Source organism: Acomys russatus, chromosome 3, assembly GCF_903995435.1.
Source record: "Acomys russatus chromosome 3, mAcoRus1.1, whole genome shotgun sequence".
NCBI classification, from domain to species: domain Eukaryota; kingdom Metazoa; phylum Chordata; class Mammalia; order Rodentia; family Muridae; genus Acomys; species Acomys russatus.
The window spans coordinates 24,332,134-24,352,157 of record NC_067139.1 but is presented as its reverse complement, the minus strand read 5'-3'; the positions used below and the strand labels follow the sequence as shown (position 1 = coordinate 24,352,157).

The following is a 20,024-nucleotide window of genomic DNA, read 5'->3' as shown; positions in this document are numbered from 1 at the left end:
ACACGTATCTCCTCATGTTATTTATGCCACCTTCAAATCGTTTCACTGATAAGGGTAAACAGACAGTTAAGGGCTGCAATCTGATCCTATTTTAAACAGCGAGGGACTGGAGAGATGGCTTAGCAGTTAGGAACACATTCTGCTTTTGCAGAGCATCTGAGTGTGGCTCCCAGCACCTATGCCAGGCAGCTCACAACAGCACATAATTCCAGATGCAGGCAATACAGCACCATCTCCTGGCTTCCAACAGCATTTGTACTCACACACATGTCCCTTCTTACACACACACATATAATGAAAAACAGTTATTCATCTTTAAGAAAATTAAACATTCTCCTGAGCCTAAAGAGCCCAGGTTCTGAGAGGACCCTCACTGGATCTGACTGAGCAGGTGCCCAGAATTCTTACCGTCTCAAATTCCCGATTCTTAATGTCCTTGAAAGCTTCAGCCAGAACAGCATCGCCAAACCACTGAGCGGCAAGTTCATCCCTCTGAGTTCCGACTGCCATTCTACACAGTGCCTCCAACAGAGCAACCTGCTGGCTGTAATCTGGAGAGTCAAACCACAGCAGACATAGGTCAACTCCGGGCATGAAGCAACAGAAAGCAAGACATTCTAAAGTCAACATTTGGTTTGGGCTAAGTAAGTCACTTGGTGAAATGCAACAAGATGCATTCAGAGTCATTAAGAGCATCTAAAAAATACTTAATAATTGCCAGGGGAAGTCTGAATAAATTTCATATGGACAGCATCTTTAAAATACTTGTTCTGGGGCTGGAGAGATGGCTCAGAGGTTAAGGGCACTGACTGCTCCTCCAGAGGTCCTGAGTTCAATTCCCAGCAACCACATGGAGGCTCCCAACCATCTATAATGTGATCTGATGCCCTCTTCTGGCCTGCAGGTGTACATGCAGGCAGAGCACTGTATATATAATAAATAAATAAATCTTTTAAAAAATACTCGTTCTGAATGCTGGGAATATTGTTCAGTGGTAGAATGTTTCCCTACATTCTACATAAAAGATACTGAGCTCATTCCCTAGCACTATAAAAGAAATAGGGACACGTATGTTTAGGTTTTATATTTAAGGCATATCAAAAAATCAAATCAGATCAAATAGCCTTAAAATATTTCTAAAACAAAAATAAAATCTCATTTAGAATATTCTACTATAGTTACATTATATGCTCAAATGTCAAATAATTCTTTTAAAAAAGCAGAGTCCCATTGTAGCTCAAGATAGACTCAAATTCACTATATAGCTGAGGACGGCTATGAACTCCTAATTCTTGTCCCTTCATCTTCCAAGTGCTGGAGGATAGACATATGTCACCACCCCTGATTTAGGGGAGGTCAGGCTCAAACCCAGGGCTTTTCTCATGTTGGCAAAGACTCTACCAGCCACAGCCCAAACCTTGAGTAATTATAAAGGCAAAAAGAGGGGTATAGGGCTGGAGAGATGGCTCAGTGGATAAGAGGTCCTGAGTTCAATTCCCAGCAACCACATGGTGGCTCCCAACCATCTATAATGTGATCTGATGCCCTTGTCTGGCATGTAGGTGTTCATGTGGATAACATACTCGTATACATTAAATAAATAAATATTTTTTTAAAGAGGGGTATAATCAGATGGACCAGCAAGGTAGTAGTCATAGGATGCTTTTAAATCTATTAAAACAATTATGTGATTATTATGCAGATAAAAAACATAAAGATTATGTTTGGGAATGAAGAGATATCTGAGCCAAAGATAGGAAGCAGGGGCATGCGTACAGGGGCATAGAAGCCTATATCTGTGACTCTGATGTGTTTTACTTAAAAGAATTTTAACTGAAGCACATGTAGCAATATATTAAAATGTGACAAAACTGGCCAATCGGTGTCCATTAACTACTATGCCTTTCAGCAGGCCAGAATCTCTCAGAAGCAAAAACAAAAATCTTAATTTCCTAACCTCAAATAAAACATAATGTATTCCTCATACTTCCCCGTATATGTCCTAGCGTCCAACATTCTAAGCATTTAAAATTCAAAATATTTCTTACCGCCCACGGTCAAGATCGTCCTTGCCAATTCTTTCCTGAAACATTTACATAATTATGTTTTACTGAGATGAGCACCAAGAGGTAAAGCACAATTAAATTAATAAGTTTAAAACCAAGATACGTATTTTTAAATCAGCATCAGAATTCTCACAATGTGCATATATACCATTCAATGAAAATTTTCTTCAGGTTTATATATTGATGACTGATACATATTTTTTATGTTTTTAAAATATTTTATTTTACATGCATTGGTGTTTTGCCTATACGCACGTCTATGAGAGGGTGTCAGATACCATTGAACTGGAGTTACAGACACTGAAGTCCCATGTGGGTGCTGGGAATTGAACCCACATCCCCTGGAAGGACAGCCAGAGCTCTGAATCACAGAGCCATTTCCCTAGCCACCCCCCAACATGAATTGGGGTTTTTTGTTTGTTTGTTTGTTTGTTTGTTTGTTTGTTTTTTCCTCAAGACAGGATTTCTCTGTGTAGGCCTGACTGTCCTAGAATTCACTTTGTAAACCAGGCTGGCCTTGAACTCAAAGATCTGCCTGTCTCTGACTCCTGAGTGCTGGGAATAAAGGCGTGTTACACCCCTGCCTGGCCTGATGTGCATTTTAAAGAAGCCAGGAGTCACAGATTTTTGAGGTTCCACCTTCCCTTTTGTGAACTGAACTTAGCTTCCTGAAATCTGGGGGCCAATTGGATGATCTGTTTCCAAGTTTCCGATTTCTTAGGGTTTCCTGGAGCTTTGGTAGGGAGATTTCCGCCCCCCCCCCCAACACAGGGTCTTACTGTAGCTCAGGGTAACCTTGAACTCACAGCAATCCTGCTGCCTCAGCCTCTACAGGCATGAGTCACATCTAATTGTTCTCTTACCAATCACCAGCCCATCAGAGTACGCACGGTCCTGTGACTCTCCTATCCCAAGATTAATGCACTCTTCAACTGACAAGCTTAATTGAAAAGCATAATGAAGGTAAGCTATCACATTTTAACACACTGTTACACTGTGATCTTAGAGTCTTCTCTGGCTGGTACCCATCCATTCTAGTGTGTTCACCAAATACTAAAACACAAGCTGTTTATTTTCCTTAATGTCTGCAAATCACTGTTGTGGTGGGCAGGGGTTGAGGGGGTGGGTATGGGTGTGAGGCCAAGGCTCAGATCTGAGGCAGATGCCTCATTCAGCCACATTCATAGCCCTTAATGTTTTTGAGACCATTTCACTAATGTAAGCCAAGCTGGCCTTCACATAATGATCCTTGTCTTGGCCTCCTGAGTGACTGGGGTGGCAGGGGCACACCACCACACTTGCCAGAAATCTGTTACTTTAGAGACTATTTAAAGGAGTCCTGTGAGCTGGGGGAGATAGCTTAAGCAGTAAAGAGGCTAGCTCACAAGCCATGAGGACCTGAGTTCCAGCTACAGAAGCCACATCAGAAAGCCAGGGATCCGTGTCCTCCTCCAAGGTCTACCCCGGCAAGGTCCCACCCACTACCACATACTTTTCCTGAAACTCAACCTATCTAGCTAGGGTCCCAGAGCCAGTGACCCGGCCTAGTCTGGCCACTCCACCCAAGCCTGAACAGCAGCCAACCTCTAGGCTTCCACAGGGTCCTACGTTCCCAGCCATGCCTAGTCCTACTGTTTCCTCCAACTCCTCAGCCAACTCTAGACTCCCACTAGGACCCGCCCTACCTGCATCCACCCACACAAAACCCTTTTCCCTGCCTCCATCACTCTACTCCATACCTAAACTTACTATGTTCTCTATCAGGGTCTAGCTTGGTGAGTATCCATAATCTCTCCATCCATGCCTTTTCCACAATCTACCAGGGTTAGCCTGGGTCCTACAACCCACAAGCCTAGTCTTGCCTTGCCTGTCTTCCTTACAGAAAAGCTCTAGGCTTGGGCTAGTAGCTTTGCTACCAATCTGTCAAACCACAGGGCTCTTCCATGTCATATCCAACATTTCCACTCAGATATCTACCCTGCCCCACCCTGGGCCTGGAATAAGCCAATTCTAATCTGAACCACCCCCACAGCCCTGCTCCCACATCTCTTCTCCTCCAACCTGCCCCATCCATAATAAACTCAGAAATAAACAGATGATTCCACATACCCAGATCTCATCAACAATATGAAAGATCAAGTCAGTATCTTCTCTCCAAAACCTAGAAATGCTTCCCAATGAGAATTGCTAGATGAAATCCAGGACACAGAAATTGAAAGAAAAGAATCATAAACTGCCTCAAAGAATTCAAGAAGTTTAAAGAAGACACAAAGAAACAGCTCAAAGAAACAAAAGAGAAAGAATTTAAGGAGAATAAATGCCCGAGCAATACCCAAGAAGACACAAACACAAGGCTGACAGAAACGATAAAGACAATCAAGACTTAACAGAATTCAATCAGGAGATAGGAACACTGAAGAGGACTCAAGCTGAAATGAAAATGGAATTGACAAAACGCAACAGCCCCAGTAAAAAACACAAAGGAAGGCCTCATAAGTAGAATGAATCAAGCAGAAGACAGAATATTGGGTCTTAAAGATAAAAGAGAGGATACAGACCAAATAACCAAGGAACATGAACTTTTTTTTAAACACTGGAAAGTATCACACAGGAAATGTGGAACACTATGAAAAAAAAAAAAAAGCTTTCAAATTATAGGCATCAAGGAAGGAGAATCCCAAATCATCAGCATAGACCAGATCTTTAACAAGATCATAAAACTTCCCTAAACTAAGGAAAGACATTCATACTGGTACAAGAAGCAGCACACAGCACATCAAATAGACAAGACCATAATCAGCTGCTGTGGATAATCTGAAGCAGCCCCATATCTCACACCTGGGATTAAAACAAAAACACATTTCCATAACTTAACTGGTTTTTTTTTTTTTTTAAGAAACCAAAATTTCTCACTATAGCCACAGTCTGTTAAGAGTAGTGATTTTCCCCCAGTGGAGTCTGGATTCCTTTTTTAATGAGTAACTCAGTCAAAGTCACACCACTCATACCACACAATGAACAACAGCAAGCCCCTGCTCGGCAAGAAGCACTTGTAGGTTCTACAGAATTCTCTCTCTTGATGGCATACCACAGGAAGGGTCACTGTCACCAATATGCCTGCCTTGCTGGCAAGCCATCCTCATAGTCATGTGTTTATGTCTAAATTTCAAAACAGGTGCATGCTTGCAATTCACTTCATCTTGTATTAAAACCTCTTCTTCAAATGTCACATTCAAAGCTCTGTATAAAACTTTATCTCCGAATCTTCAAATGTAACATTTTAAGATCTATATAGCCACAACTGGGGCACTAAAATGGTGTGTGTGTGTGTGTGTGTGTGTGCGCGCGCGCGCGCGTGCTTGCCTCTTGATGTCCTTCCACCAGTCAACACCAGAGTTCACCTTTACATAATCAGTCAGCTGAGAGAACATTGTGACCCACAATTTCAATGCAAAAGACAAAACAAAAACAACAAACAAACAAACAAAATAACCCTACACTGTTAAGAGCAGAGCCTGGCAAAGTCTGTCCTCAGTCTTTAGTCCTCCCCAGACTGATACTCTGAACTCACAAGCCACACCCTGAAGGATGGAATGAAGTAGGCAGGCGTGCAGGGCGCAAAGAATTAGTACAAAGAGATGTGGGGCTTACACCATCACCCGAGTGTGAGTTAACTTACATAAGACGGTGCGCGCCTTCTCCTGAAGACAGCTTTCTTCTCTCTCCCCGGGGTGCAGCATCCAAAATGCAGTTCAAAGTCCTCAGAGCCTGCTCAGAATTGGAATGAGGACTCATGGCAGAGACAAAGTGAAAACTCATGCACGCCTTCTCTGAGTTTTCCAGAGCAATTGGTAGCTTACTGTGTGGTTACAACTCACCTCCTGTTGAATGGAGAGCTTTGTGCTGCCTTCTGTCACCAGGAATCCTAAACTAAATATGAAGGAATCCAGCATCTGGATTGTCCCTGAAAATGCAATTGTAAAAGCAGCATATGGATGCTGGAAAGAGCCCAAATTGACCCCTGTACAGCAGAAAGCAGTGCAAGCTGGGAGTAGTATACAGCATGGGAATGATGGTGCAGACAAGGGACAGATCACAGCCATCTTCAAGTCACAGGAGCCCCAGGCTACAAGACACTTGTTTTCATAAATATCCAGAAAGGGCTTTAACAGCAGCCTTAGCAAAGAGTACATAGCTTCTTGTCACTGCTGTAACCTGAGCAAACCCACTCGTTGTCCACAATGGGCAATATTCTAAGTACAGACACATGGGCTGAACTGCTTACATTGTTTAGATGAATATGTATTATGTAATAACACAAATATTATATGTAATATACAAATGAAAATTCTATGAAGTCTTTAGCAGGGAGGCAGACACTTTTAAATAAGTCAGCCATCATTACAACAACACAAAAACTTGCAGCTATTTATACATTAAAAAAAAAACAAGACTGTGAAATACTCTTTTATACATAACTATTATTACAGTTAGGTTTGTAGACTTATATTAAGTTAGTAAGTGGAAACAGTAGTGTACATCATAGAAAAGGAATACCAGGGTCAGAGTATAATTTTGATAGGTTCAGATGCATCATCTCAATATGCAAATTATTTATCACAAAGTATATACTTTTACCCCAGTGTAACCCATACAGTTGTAGGAAACCAAACAAGGAAGGTTAAACATGCTGTCTTCAGTTCAGACAGGCCACACTAGCATGGCTAAATAGCCCAGCAACAATAGAAACTCAGCTGGACCTAGTGTCCACCAGACTAGACTCATAGGTAGCCAAGCCTGGCTGGCCAGCACAACTCTTGACGGTGTCTGCACCTTCAACCCGTGTTCTGGTTAGCATCATCCTGAGAGGAGCTAGAGAAAATAAAAGGATATGGCCTTGTGACATAGAAGAAGAGAGCTTGGATGACACAGGGGTAGCAGAAAAGTAACTTGTGAGAAGTGTGTCAAGACCGTTTGTAAAAAGCAGAAAGCAGGCTGGAGAGATGGCTCAGCGATTAAGAGCACTGTCTGTTCTTCTAGAGGTCCTGAGTTCAATTCCCAGCAACCACATGGTGGCTCACAACCATCTATAATGTGATCTGATGCCCTCTTCTGGGCTGCAGGTGTACATGCAGGCAGAGCATTGTATTCATAATAATAAATATTTTTTTAAAAAAGCAGAAAGCATTTGGTTCATCGTCCTGGGATGGACAACACAAAACATGAAATACATTTTTGAAGAGAAACCAACAGAGAACTTGCCTGAGAACGTACCAGGCAAAAATGAAAATAGGTATAAAGAAAAACAAGAGTAAATAAAACTTAAAGCCATTGTAGATATTTGAGTCGGGGGAGGTTAATAAGTGAAAATCACTGGAAAGATAGGGGGAGGTGAGAAGGCAAGCTGGAAACAGTGAGGTAGCCCCAGCTTTACATCAGCAGGCAGCCACTGCCCCCCATTTCCTATATATGCCCCAGCACTGAGGGTCCTAAGAAGAAAAGCAGTCAAGGCCAGCACTATGGTTTGGACATAAGATGTTCCCAGAGGTTGCCAATTGGAGATGGTGGTACTGTAAGTGATCATAGAGTGCCAAGCCCATGGCTACATTAACCTCACTGAGTTCAGAGCTCCATGAGCTACTAAGAACAGCAGGGCAGGGAGAGCTGGATGGAGAAAACAGGCCACTGATGGGTGCTCCTTCAAGAGTTTATGTTGTCCCCAGTCCCTATTCTCTCTCCTTCATGGCCACAGATACCTTGAATAATCTGTCTCACCTCAGGCCCAAACACTGGGGCCAGCTGACTGCAAAACCTTCTGAAATCATGAGACAAAATGAACTGTTCTCCCCTTACATTGATTTCTCTCAGGTATTTTGTCATAGCTACAAAGAGGAAGAGGGAAGGAGGAGGGAGAGGAGGAGGGGAGAGGGGGAGGGGAAGGGGGGAAGGAGGAGGGGCTACACAGAGAAACCCTGTCCTGTGTGTGCCACCATGCTGGGCTGCCTCACTGGATATAAAGTCACTTGGTCACATCTCTCTGGTGTATCTGTTATGGTGTTTCTAGGAAAGATTAACAGCAATGTTCTTTTTAATTGGGTGGCACCATTCCCTAGGCTGGGGGCCAGCAAGAATGTAAGAAGTCCAAAGTGTCAGCATTCATGCTTCCCACTCTGAGGCAGAAGCAAGCAGCTGCCTGTGCCCCCTGCTGCTCACAGCATCTTATCCTGTGCATTCCCTGTCTTGATGGACTGCGACTCCCCAAACCCTGAGGAGAAAAGAATCCCACCTTTCATAAAGGGTTTCTCGATGGGTATTTGGTCAGTGGCAAAAATGAGACTAATACAGAAACAACAAAGAATAAAGCATTAAAAAATAGAGCAGGACAGGGTGGATGGGCGGGTGGATGCAGAGACCAGAGTTTGGTTCCTAATGCCCATGGCAGGTTTGGGTGGCTCGAAACTGCCTGCAATTCTAGCTTCAGAGAAATCTGTCAGCTCTGGCCTCCACAGCGACCCATACTTACAAGCACATATATATTTATTTATTCATTCTCTGTCTCTCTGTTTCTCTGTTTCTCTGTCTCTCTGTCTCTCTCTCTCTCACACACACACACACTTTAAGTTTTTAAAAAGAATGAAGCTAAGTCAGGTGGCATAGCTCAAAAAAATCCTAGTTCTTTGGAGACATGAGAAAAGAAGGTGCAAGTTTGAGGCTGGCCTGAGCTACTGCAAGAGTTCAAGGTCAACCTGGCAATCAAAAGAAGTGGGTCTCAGAGGAAGGGATCTTTGCCTAGCATGTGTGAAGAGATTGTGAGTTCAATCTTCATGGCAAAAAAAAAAAAAAAAAAATCATCTTAAAGTTAGAGAACAGAGATTTCATGAAATAAAAATGTTAGGGAAAACAAAAAACAAAACAAAAACAAAACCCCACATAACTACTGTAACAGAGCAAATGCTATGGGCCTAACACTGATGGGGAGATGGAGGATGAAACACATATATGTGAGCACAAACACATAGTAAAGAAGAGCTACAGCAGCATCGTGTTGGTGCTGACTAAGAGAACTCTAAGGATAACTCGAGACTTGGAGCACACTCATCACCAGAGAAGAGCGAAGTGATGAAACAGAAGCCGCATGGAGCAGAGGAATCCCCCCAAAATGGAACACGAATGATAAAGTTAAACCTTGGTTGAATAAACAATGGGAGATTAATCCCACAATGGCAGGAGATGGAGGGAAGGCTGCCAACAGAAACATCTTTCTACCTCAGCTAGAGGAACTAGACATCCACTCTGCAGAAGCTAGCAGGGCGCCCATGCGAACCAAAGACAACATGCAAGAACTTGCTTCTTGCAGAGAAGCTAGTCCCACCCCCACCCCAGGGGAGCCCTGAGCCACGAACTGATGTTGCTATGATGTGTGGCACTGTCTCCTCCCCATTGCAATGTTGAAGCATTCACCCCGATGTCATCTCTGAGAGAGGGGCCTTTGGGAGACAACTGAGTTAGATGAGGTCACAGGGATGAGAGACCTGCATGGTAGGGTTGTCACCCTTCTGAGAGGGGAGACCAGACACTGCTGGTTCTGTCTCTCCACCATAGTGAGAAATGACAGAGAGCCCTTCCCAGGACCCAATAATGCCAGCAGCCTAATCTCTGAGTTCACACTCTCCCCCCATGAGTAGCACAAACGAATGTCTGTTGTCAAAGCCACACAGGTCCTTGGTGTTTTGTCATGGCAGCTAGATCTGCCTACAGCAGTCATCTACGAGGGTGAGTCTCCACCAGAGCAGTAGAGTTGCTGCAAGGAGTGCCCACAGTGCACCACATCATGGTTATGGACCCAACAGACACCTCACGTGTGTACTAAGTACATACTGTTTAATAAGGTATGTTTTACAGTGTTGCAAAGGTTACAAAGGAAGGTGCCATCGTGTACTTTATCTTACTCTTACAGACACTATTAATGAAATTCATAAAAAAAAAAAATAAAGAAGAAAGAAAAAGAAAAGCAAATGTTGAGATCCACTAAGACAGCAAGAACCATGATAGCCAGTCTTGACACTTTACTTGGGATCAATACAAACTCCAGGTGTATTTGTGAGGGTGTTTGTTTGTTTGTGTGTTTGTTTGGGGGGGTTCTTTGGTTGTTTGGGTTTGGTTTGTTTGTTTTTTATTTTTCAAGACAGGGTTTCTCTGTGTGGCCTTGGCTATCCTGGGCTCACTTTGTAGAGCGGGCCGGCATCGAACTCACAGAGATCCACCTGCCTCTGCCTCCCTGAGTTCTGGGATTACAGCTGTGCACCACTGCACATGGCAGGGGGCTGAGTCTTAACCTGGCCTCTTTCTCATATGCCTTTGTTCTGCTGCCTGCCTGTGGTCCTCACCCATCACATACCATGACGTTCTTCCCGAGTTTATAAACCAAGCAATTCTGAAACTGTGAGCCTGGATAAATGCTTTTATTTTAGTTATTTAAGTCAGGCATGTTGTGCTATCAACAAGAAAGCTAATGGATACAAAAGCTTTTGTTTCCAAGTATGCAGGACACCCCAAAGCTCCTGGCGCGTTTCCTCAATTACCATCCATTGTGAGTGTGACATCAGCTCATTAACAGCTTCTTAAAACTGAGTAGCACCCCAGGAAAATGACATTTTTCCATGTGCTCTGGGATGCTCCCAAGTGCATCTTTGCTTCCAGAATATCAAACTACCCTTTAACTGTAACTGAATGGAACAAAACTTCAGAATTTTTCAGAATCTTATCTTCTATACTCTGGACAGACAAAATTATCTTCATTGGCTCCCAAAGTAAATCAGTAGCTAAACTGATTTACTCCAAGTTAATTAATAGTAGCTAAACTTGTGCTGGTTTGTGTCTTTGGTAACTGTCTGTTGCTATAACCTGAATCTGGATCCACTTAAAGAAAAAAGAATGATGTAGCTCACAGTTCTGGGAGCTCAGAAGCATGGTGACATAATCTGTGACTACTGGGGAGGAACCCATGGGGGTCATGCCATGATGGCAGGAACACAGTGTGGAAGAGGGCAGTGGGCAGCAGAGAGCATGAGAGCAAAGGGCAACAGCCAAACTCTGTAATAAAGAATTACAACTAGGTAATCAGTTCCCACTCTTGTGGTGACTAGCCCAGTCCCACAGCAGATCAGTGCCTTCATGGGGCTGTGGCACACGGATCTAACTACCTCACGCTAGGTGCACACCAGGACCAAGCCTGGACCTGGGCAGAAACCAGATCCAACCCGGAGAGCTAAACTCTTGCCACTTTGGAAGACAAAGTGGCTTTCCATTGTCTGCAGAGAGGAAAGTCAGCTACAGCAGTGACAAGAGCCACTAGTTATATTGCAGAAAACCGAGGGACGCTTTACAAAGAAATGGCTTCTGACATCACAGTAGGACTATGTAAAATAGTCTCTTGACAAAAATTGGACAGTTGGCAAGTGCCCATACACTTACCTTTCCTGCTATGCCTGGAAACGATCTAATAAAAGGGAAGGAAAAATGCAACTTGTTATTTTAAAGTGTCACACGTTCCAACACTAATGCATGAATATAAATGCATTAGAATCACAATCACTTGATTAAAATGAGCACAGTCCCCCACAGCCAAATAATGAACTTGAATACATAAAACGAATGGCTTCTCAGTTTCCTGTGTCACTGGCTGCATATATTAATGTCTGTTACTCTTTCAATGATGTAATCATAAAATGTGACAATCTATTTAAAATCTGAACATAAAAGGGAAGGAGGTTTTTGTCTTTTTTTTTTTTTTGGTTTGGTTTTTCGAGACAGGGTTTCTCTGTGTAGCCTTGGCTGCCCTGGACTCTCTTTGTAGACCAGGCTAGCCTCAAACTCACAGCAATCCACCTGCCTCTACTTCCCAAGTGCTGGGATTAAAGGTGTGTGCCCCTGAACCCAGCTGAAGGAGGTTTTAAAAAATCACTTAGATTCCTGCCCACCAGTGATGGCCTAGTCCCTTGAATCACTTCCGTCCTTACCAGTGCAGTGTCGAGGAGGTCGTCCATGGCGTTAGTCAGCTGCGTATCTGAGGCCAGGGCTTTGGCGATCAGAAGTCCTGTTATTGTTTCAAGCCAGGAAACCATGTACACAGAAGAAACAGTGATGGAACCCTTGGGTCTCAGTGAGTGCCACCTACTTCACAGAAGTTACAAGATCATTGCCCACTAAAGAAAAAGCAGCCTGTAGACCTTTCCCCACACATAATATGGGCTTCCCGTCTGTCAAGAGCAAGTCAGAAAGGATGCAAACGGCCCAGAATTACACACAGGAAGCTCACACACATCAGTAAGAATGGGACACTTGATGAGAATCAGTGCTAAACACTCACAATGGACCTGTGCAGCACAGGGAAAATAGTGTGGCTTTGAGAAGCAAGCTATAGAAAGCAGACAATCAAAAAAGATGAGCAAAGCTGGGCAGTGATAGAGCATGCCTATGAGCCCAAAACTTGGGAGGGGGGGGCAGGAGGACTGCTGTGAGTTCAAGGTCAACCTAAACTACACAGTGAGATCCTTTCACAAAACCAAACTAAACAAAAAAGATGAACAGTTCAGACATTGCTGCAGAAGCATTTGAGGCTACAGGAAACATGCCCCAGGCCTTGCTATCTTCTTCCAAGAGCTTTTAGCTCATTGGTTTCCCCCCATAGGAATATATGTCCAATTTCATGCTATGATGCTGAGCTTAGAATGGTTAGAAATAACTTTTGTGACATCTTAAAACAGAAGCATTCAATAAAGTATGGGTCATCTTTAGACTATTTTTTTGCTGAGAATAGCCATTCACAAAAATAGAAAAACAGATCTGGAGATGCAGCTTAGTGGTAGAGCACCTGCCCAACATGTGCAAAGTCCTCAAGCCAATCTCTAGTGAGACAGGCAGACAGACAGACAAACACACACACACACACACACACACACACACACACACACACACACACACACAGTGTGGGGGATAAGAAAGCACATATACACAAAATCAATAATCAGTTGAACATAGCATTAGTGACACAAACTATTGATTGGCCCCTGTTGAGTAGAGTTGGAAAGGGGGTATTGTGGCACAGTTGATCAATGCTTATGACTAGAAATGTTTCTCAAGCCCTTTCGTGTGCCCCGATGGTACATTATCTACCAGACACCCAGCTTCCTCACAGAATAGTAGCTATGGCTTAAGGATGTGGTGCTGACCCTTCTTGGCTCTCAGGGGCAAGCCTAGACATAGAGTTTCCACAGAGGACCCTTACTCTATGTGGTAGACTCAATTCCCAGGCACACTGTATGCTGAGCCTGCAATTGGCTTTTCAATACATAGCCTAGTACCCCTTTCTCCTCCACAGTGTCTATCTGCTCCCCCTGGCCAAAAACCCTTCAGAAGGTGCAAGAGATGGCTGTGACAATCTCATCACCAAGAAGAGTCTGGATAGAACGTGAATATTTTCACTTCAAAATCCAGTATGGATATGACGTGGCCCTTTCTTACATATTGGGAGCACATTTGTGACATTAGTCTCCATTGTCACCTTGACTACATTTAGAATCACAATAGAAACACACATCCAAGTGTGTCTGCTAGGGTGTTTCCAGAAGGATGGACCAGGTATGGGAGACCCACCACGGATGTGGATGGCACCATCTTATGGAATCAGGTCCTAGACTCAATAAAAACAAGAACTGAGCACCAGCATTCAATTCAACTGGCTTCCTGGTTGCTGATGCAAGGTGACTGACCAGCTGCTTCGTGTTCCTCCTGTGGTGTCTCCCATCATGAGTGGCTAATGCATCAAACTGTGAGTCAAATCTGCTTAAGGCACGTGTCATAGAAATAAGTGAAGTGTCTATTATAGCCCTGAAGATTTAAATAGGAAAAGCAGGTTGGGGCATAGTCTAATCCACAACCCCCTAGCAATCAGCTTAGGTTTCGAGGGGCCCGTAGGGCATCTCTGCTCTGTTTCCTTTGAGGTTCATCTCCTCTTCCCTGCTCCCTATTAGCTGCACAAGTTAAGGCACCAGCAAGCTAAGGAACAAATACAAAATGAGCTCACGCCTTTTGTTTGTTAATGATCCTGGGTACTGGGCCTCATCCATGCTTGGCAAGTGCTCTACAGCTGAACTCTATCCTGGCTCTCTTTTACCTATTCTTCTTTTTTACTGTTGGAAAAAAGCAAGCATAGATTGGGGGGAAATGATAAAGAACTCCCAAGAGTTTCTAATGCCCTCTACAACATTTTTAAAGTCCCAGAGAGGGGCTGGCGGGATGGCTAAGCAGGTAAAAGTACTTGTCACCAAGCCTGATGATCTGAGTTTGGTTACCAGAATAGATGGAGGGAAGAAAAGGACTGACACCCAAAAGTTGTCCTCTGACCCTACACACACACACACACACACACACACACACACACATACACACAGAGGCACACACTCATGGACCCACATTCACACTCACTAGACACATGACATATACTCAAAGACATTAAATAAAAAAAAACCCTAGAAAGGAGTTTGAGAAAACAGTTTACTCTCCTCCCTGAAAGGGGCAGCCCCAGAAGGAGTGGCAGTTTATATTAAAATGGTAGTACCCCTTTGGCTCAATCAGGTCTGAGTAAACTCTTAAGGGCTAGATAAGCCCAGGTGATAGAACAGACTTATTACTATTCTCACTGCCTTCAGCCACTGCATCCTCCTCCCCCTTTTCTCCAATAAACAGAGACAGCAGAAGCCTCACAACGTAGAGATGAGAATTGCTGTAAGAGGGTTGCGAACTTGCTTCCAGCTGCCATTTACACACACTCACCATTATTACCTGGCTATGTTTCTGTTTTTGTTTTGAGACAGGGTTTCACTGTGTATATCTGGCTGTCCTGGAGCTCATTCTATAGACCAGGCTGGTCTCAAACTCAGAGATCTGCCTGCCTTTCTTCCCAAATGCTGGAATTAAAGGTGTGCACCACCACGACCCGGGACCCAACAACCTGGCTAATTTTTAAAAGCCATAAAATATCCCTCATTTGACTTGGATAAGAAAAAAATCTCTTTGCTTTTTCTTCTTCCTTTTCTCAATCGTGGACTTAGAAAGGAGTGAGGTGTATTAAGAGCAAAGGGAAGTTCTTGATGAGCTCTCTAGGTCTGATCATGTTCAGAAGGTGTACTAGGGGAGCTAGCTCCCTGATCACCTCATCTTCCCCAAAGTCTCTGAAATGATCACTAACCTGCCATTACTAGCTGGGCTTGGCAGCACACAAGACATGCCAGCAAGCCCAGCACGTGGAAAGCTGAAGTAGAAAAACTGCTGAGCCTGAGGCAAGCCTGGGACTATATAGCAAGGTCCCTGTCTTGGGAAGGGGGTTGGGAGTGGAATATAGAGGGTTGTGGAGATGGACCAGAGGACCAGAGTTTAGTTTTCATCACCCATATCAGGCAGCTCACAACCATCTACAAACTCTAGTTCCAGGGGATCTGGCACCTCTGGATATCACAGGCACCTGCGCACGCACAAACACACACAAGCGTATGCACACACGCATGCACAGTTTTAAGAAACAAACTACAAATAGCAGCTTGGGAGGTAACTTATTTACATCATGCAGAAATCCCCCGGTTTTATGCCAAGAACTTGAGCAGGGAGAACAGAAGGGCAAGGTCATCCTCAGAGCAAGTCCGGGACCAGCCTCTTCTACAACAGCCCCTGTCCCCTCTCTTCAAGAAAAATGTCATGTGAAGAGCGGGGGTTGGTTATTTCACAACTGTGTAATTCCATATATTCTCACAAAGATTTTTTTGGTTTTGGTTTGGTTTTTGGTTCTTGGAGACAGGATTTCTCTGTGTATCCCTGACTGTCCTAGAACTAACTCTGTAGACCAGGCTGGCTTCAAGCTCAGAGATTTGTCTCCAAGTACTGGAATTAAAAGTGTGCACCACGACTGCCCCAGCATCTGTTTTTTATTTTATTCCCCACCCCTGGGAGGGGGGCTTGGTTTTTATTTTATTCCCATCTCCACCCTACAGGCAGGTGCTCCACCACTGAGCAGCACCCTCAACTCCGCACAGTGTCCCTCAAGCCTCCCGGCTGTAAAGTGCACTTATCTTTGGGATGAGTCCCTGCTGGATTAGCAAAGGCTCCTCTTGGTCCGGATCCTCTTTGAGGAATCTCTGGATACATTTCAGCAGCAGGGAACAGTTCTCGAACTCCTCTTTGTCCAGCTCCTGCACATCATCACAGCACACTGACTTCAAAACTCTTCCCAGGGCACATACACTGACATTTCAGTCCTCACACAAAGTAAACCACTCGCCTCATTCATCACTCTGTCAAGATGGAGGAGGAGGAGATGGTTGTATTTTTGAGGCACGAGGCTCTCTTTCTGCTGAAGATATTCTTCTATCATGTGAAATCTTGTGCCATGAAAGGCCTCAGTAATAAGAGACTGGAGCTGGAAAGGAGATGGTTTGTGGATTACTAATCTCCCAAAGCACATTTGCCTTATATCAACATTTCAGACTAATGGTCTACAAGAGCTGGGGATGTAACTCAGTGGTAGAGTTCTCGTCTAGCACAAGCAAGGACCCGGGTTCAAGACCCGGCACCACCACAAGAATGAATAATTGTCATTTTGTTTCTAAGGGTGCAGTCCAGTGGTAGAACACTTGGCTAGCATAGGAAAGACCCCCTGTGCTGACATAATCACTGCAAATAATTATAATTCAGAGTGAAATAAAATAGAGCAAAAGTACAATAAAGACATCAATCTTGAACTAAAAAATAGCAAATATGTCTGATGACAATCACTCAACAAATGTTAGTTTTCATTTGGTTTTAGATAAAAGGCCTAGATGTGGGGATAACAAAATAGCAAGATATGTTTAGTGACAATCAATTATCAAAATGTTGGAGCTTTTATTAATATCAGACAAAAGGTCTAGATGAGGGGTTGGTGGGCCCTGCCACAGCTGCATCTCCTCAGGATATTTTTTTAAGAGTTCAGACTCCCCACTGACTGAGTTTGACAACCATGAACTTGAGGAAAACTACACTTCAATTATGGATAAACAGGTGAAAGCACTCCGTAGTGTTGCAAACCAAAATTACTCAAGCCTAGGCTCACCCGTTAAAACTCAGAAAAAAAGTAGAGGAAAGAAAACAGAAGCTAATGCCTAGAATAAGGCAAGGTCTTCCTCGCCTCCTCACCGCTGTCCCTTCGATGAACTGACTCCCCCGCCCAGAAGTGGGTTAGGTACCAACTTACAGGCAGGGCTTCCAGAACCACCTTAAATGAAGCAGGCCAGGGGCTTCACTGCACCTCCCATGGGTCCGCACTACAGCCCTGCTCTGTTAGGTCTGGGCACCTGTTGTTTGGCTCTCTGCTGCTCCTAGGTGCCCTGAGGATAGGCACTGAATTTGTTTTCTTCAGTGATGGCTACTTCTACCTGGAATAAATGCTGGGCACTGGGTAATTTACAACAGGGTTCTGGGGGGATAGTTGAAGAAAAGTTGAACAGACATGACTGTAATGGGCTATCACACGGCGAAAGCCAAGATTTTTCTGCTCCAGGCTTAAGAAACCAATGGCGCTAAGGAGCCACCCAGAACTCCCAACTATAGCACATAATAGAATAGAAAACAAACTTTATCATTACCCAGAAAGCCCCTTGAGCCTTGTCAGTTCTGGCATCTTCCTTAACAGACTGCAGAGGGTTTTCATTTCTCTGTGTGCAATAAAAAGATGTTCTTTAAAAAAAATAAAAGTCAAAAACACATTTCAAGTTTTAAAAATAGAAGAAAAGTTTACGCTGCTCTTTTGGTTTCAGTTGTTGCTTGTGTATATCATTAATCATAGGTTTAAATAGACTAGTGGGGTTTCCCCCAACATCGTATTTTTATTAATTATTTGGGAATTTGATACAGTGCACCTGATCACATTCCCTTCCCGTTCCTCCCAGGCCTGCTTTCCAATCCTTGTGGTACACCCCCAAAAAAGAAAACACTAATTTGTGTTGCACATTTACTCACTGGAGCATGGTCAAACTCCCACTCCCCCATCCCTGGTCCCCGACGCCCACCCATCCACCCCCACCCCCCGCAGAAGCCATCAACTGTTGAAGAGCTACGGTTCAGTATAGAAATTAGTGTTTTTTTTTTTTTTTTTAACAAAGTTACCTTATTTGGCATGCTCTGCATAAACAAAATACTACCTCACAATAAGCAGAGAAAATGTCTGCATAAATGCCTATACAGAACAAACACAAACTCTATAGAGAGCACTATAAAATAGAAAGGGGCTTCATGTTAATTAAATTCATGTTTAAATTCAACCCCATAGTCAAAATTTATATTACAAGTTGTAATAAATTGGATTCAAATGATCCTTGTATTTATGACAAAGTTTAACATTAGGGCGTATATAGTGAAATTTCAAGGTCCAAACATCCGCGGCGCACAAAAAGAAGTTTACACACATGTAGTGGGCTGGTATGTTTTCATCAAGGGGCATTGCCAGGCCGACAGTTCTGCCTTTACACACAGCACCTAATCTCTTGGGCCCTGATAACTTCATAGAAAAGTACAATGTATACAAGAGAAATCTCTGCTAAATGATTCTTTTTAAGTCACCCTGGAGCCCGCTGTGGTGGATACCTCAACCCCAGCACTTGAGAGGTCGATCAAGAGTTCAAAATTGGGGCCTGGAGAGATGGTTCTGTGGTTAAGAGTTCAATATTATCCTCAGCTACGTGGAAAATCTACGCCAGCCTGGGCAAGTGAAATTCTGTCTCACACAAGGGAAAACAAAATAAAATTTTCTTTAGGTTAACAGTTCTGTTTCTAGGAACTTAATCAAAGTCCCTAATGTCGGTATATTTTTGCAATATTGTTATCATCATTAAGTATAGATAGGAGAAAAAGACCCCCATCTGTCTCCGGGACTGTCCTTTTCTTACTGCTGGCTGGATTACCAAGACGGGGTGGGAGTGTGGGGGGGGGGGGGGGGAATAAAGAGGTCTGCAGCATCAGCAAGTCTGGAAAAGCAGTCACTAGTTCTCTCAAAAGAGCTACGGAGCTCCAGTCCTTCCTTTCCTCTCCCCAGGGGCTTTTTGAGCCAAAGATCAGGAGCCCTGTTATTTCCCCACTTTCCCTGAAAGCTGCTAGCCAGGTGCAAACTCAAGAGGACCCGGAACCATAAGGACTTGTCTGGACGACAGAACGGTGCTGGGTCTCTACGCCTTATGCCCGAGGGTGTAGCCTAGCCCGAGCATCACGGAAGACAGTGGCCCGGGACGCCAGAAGAGAGGCCCGGGCTCTTCCGTTGATGTTACTCACCGCTGGCATCCGGAGGCCACAGCTCCTGCACACTAGCTGCGCAGCTCCACACCCGCCTCCGCTGGTCTGAGAACCCCCGAGGAGATCAAAACAAGGATCCCAGTAGCAGGTGATGCTTGGACACAATCTTCTCCGGGAACTACAATTGGGTGAACCTGCTCCGGGTGTTTGAGATTCTAGAGAGCGAGCACTTACCGAGGGCACATGGTCAGGCCTGCCCGAGTGAGTGCGCACACCTGCAGGAGCTGAGCTGGTCCAGACTGGCACCCCTGTGGCTGAAGCCAGTGAAGTTTACTGCCCAATTTGCTAGCCTGAATCTTGTGCTACGGTGGTTTGGATTTGGTTTGGTTTCAGGATCTCATTCTGCGCTGAGACTGACCTGGAACTCACTCTGTAGCCCAGGCTAGCCCTGAACTCTTAGAAGGCTGGGATTAAAGTAACCAGGCCAGAATCCCTGCTGTGTCTTGACCAACAAAAGCACCCTGGGAAGGGGAGTCCATGTTCAGAAACCAGTGTGGTCCTTCTGAACCAGACTCGGACCTGAAATTACTAATACTATCAGGATACCATAAAATAAAGTCATCTATGGTACTTTAGTCAAAGGGA

At 44.1% G+C, this 20,024-nt stretch overlaps 1 protein-coding gene across 1 annotated transcript in view; it reads right to left on the bottom strand.

Annotated features, from left to right (window-relative positions):
• Positions 1-19,624, bottom strand: part of Sycp2l (synaptonemal complex protein 2 like) — a 57,468-nt gene extending 37,844 nt beyond the window's left edge. Inside the window, 11 exon segments of the mRNA XM_051143235.1 lie at positions 409-551; positions 2,049-2,083; positions 5,746-5,834; positions 5,945-6,030; positions 11,541-11,565; positions 12,086-12,190; positions 16,190-16,309; positions 16,399-16,536; positions 17,741-17,809; positions 19,419-19,557; positions 19,614-19,624. Coding sequence (XP_050999192.1) covers positions 409-551; positions 2,049-2,083; positions 5,746-5,834; positions 5,945-6,030; positions 11,541-11,565; positions 12,086-12,190; positions 16,190-16,309; positions 16,399-16,536; positions 17,741-17,809; positions 19,419-19,557; positions 19,614-19,624 — 960 coding nt within the window.
• Between the last annotated feature and the right edge of the window lie 400 nt (positions 19,625-20,024).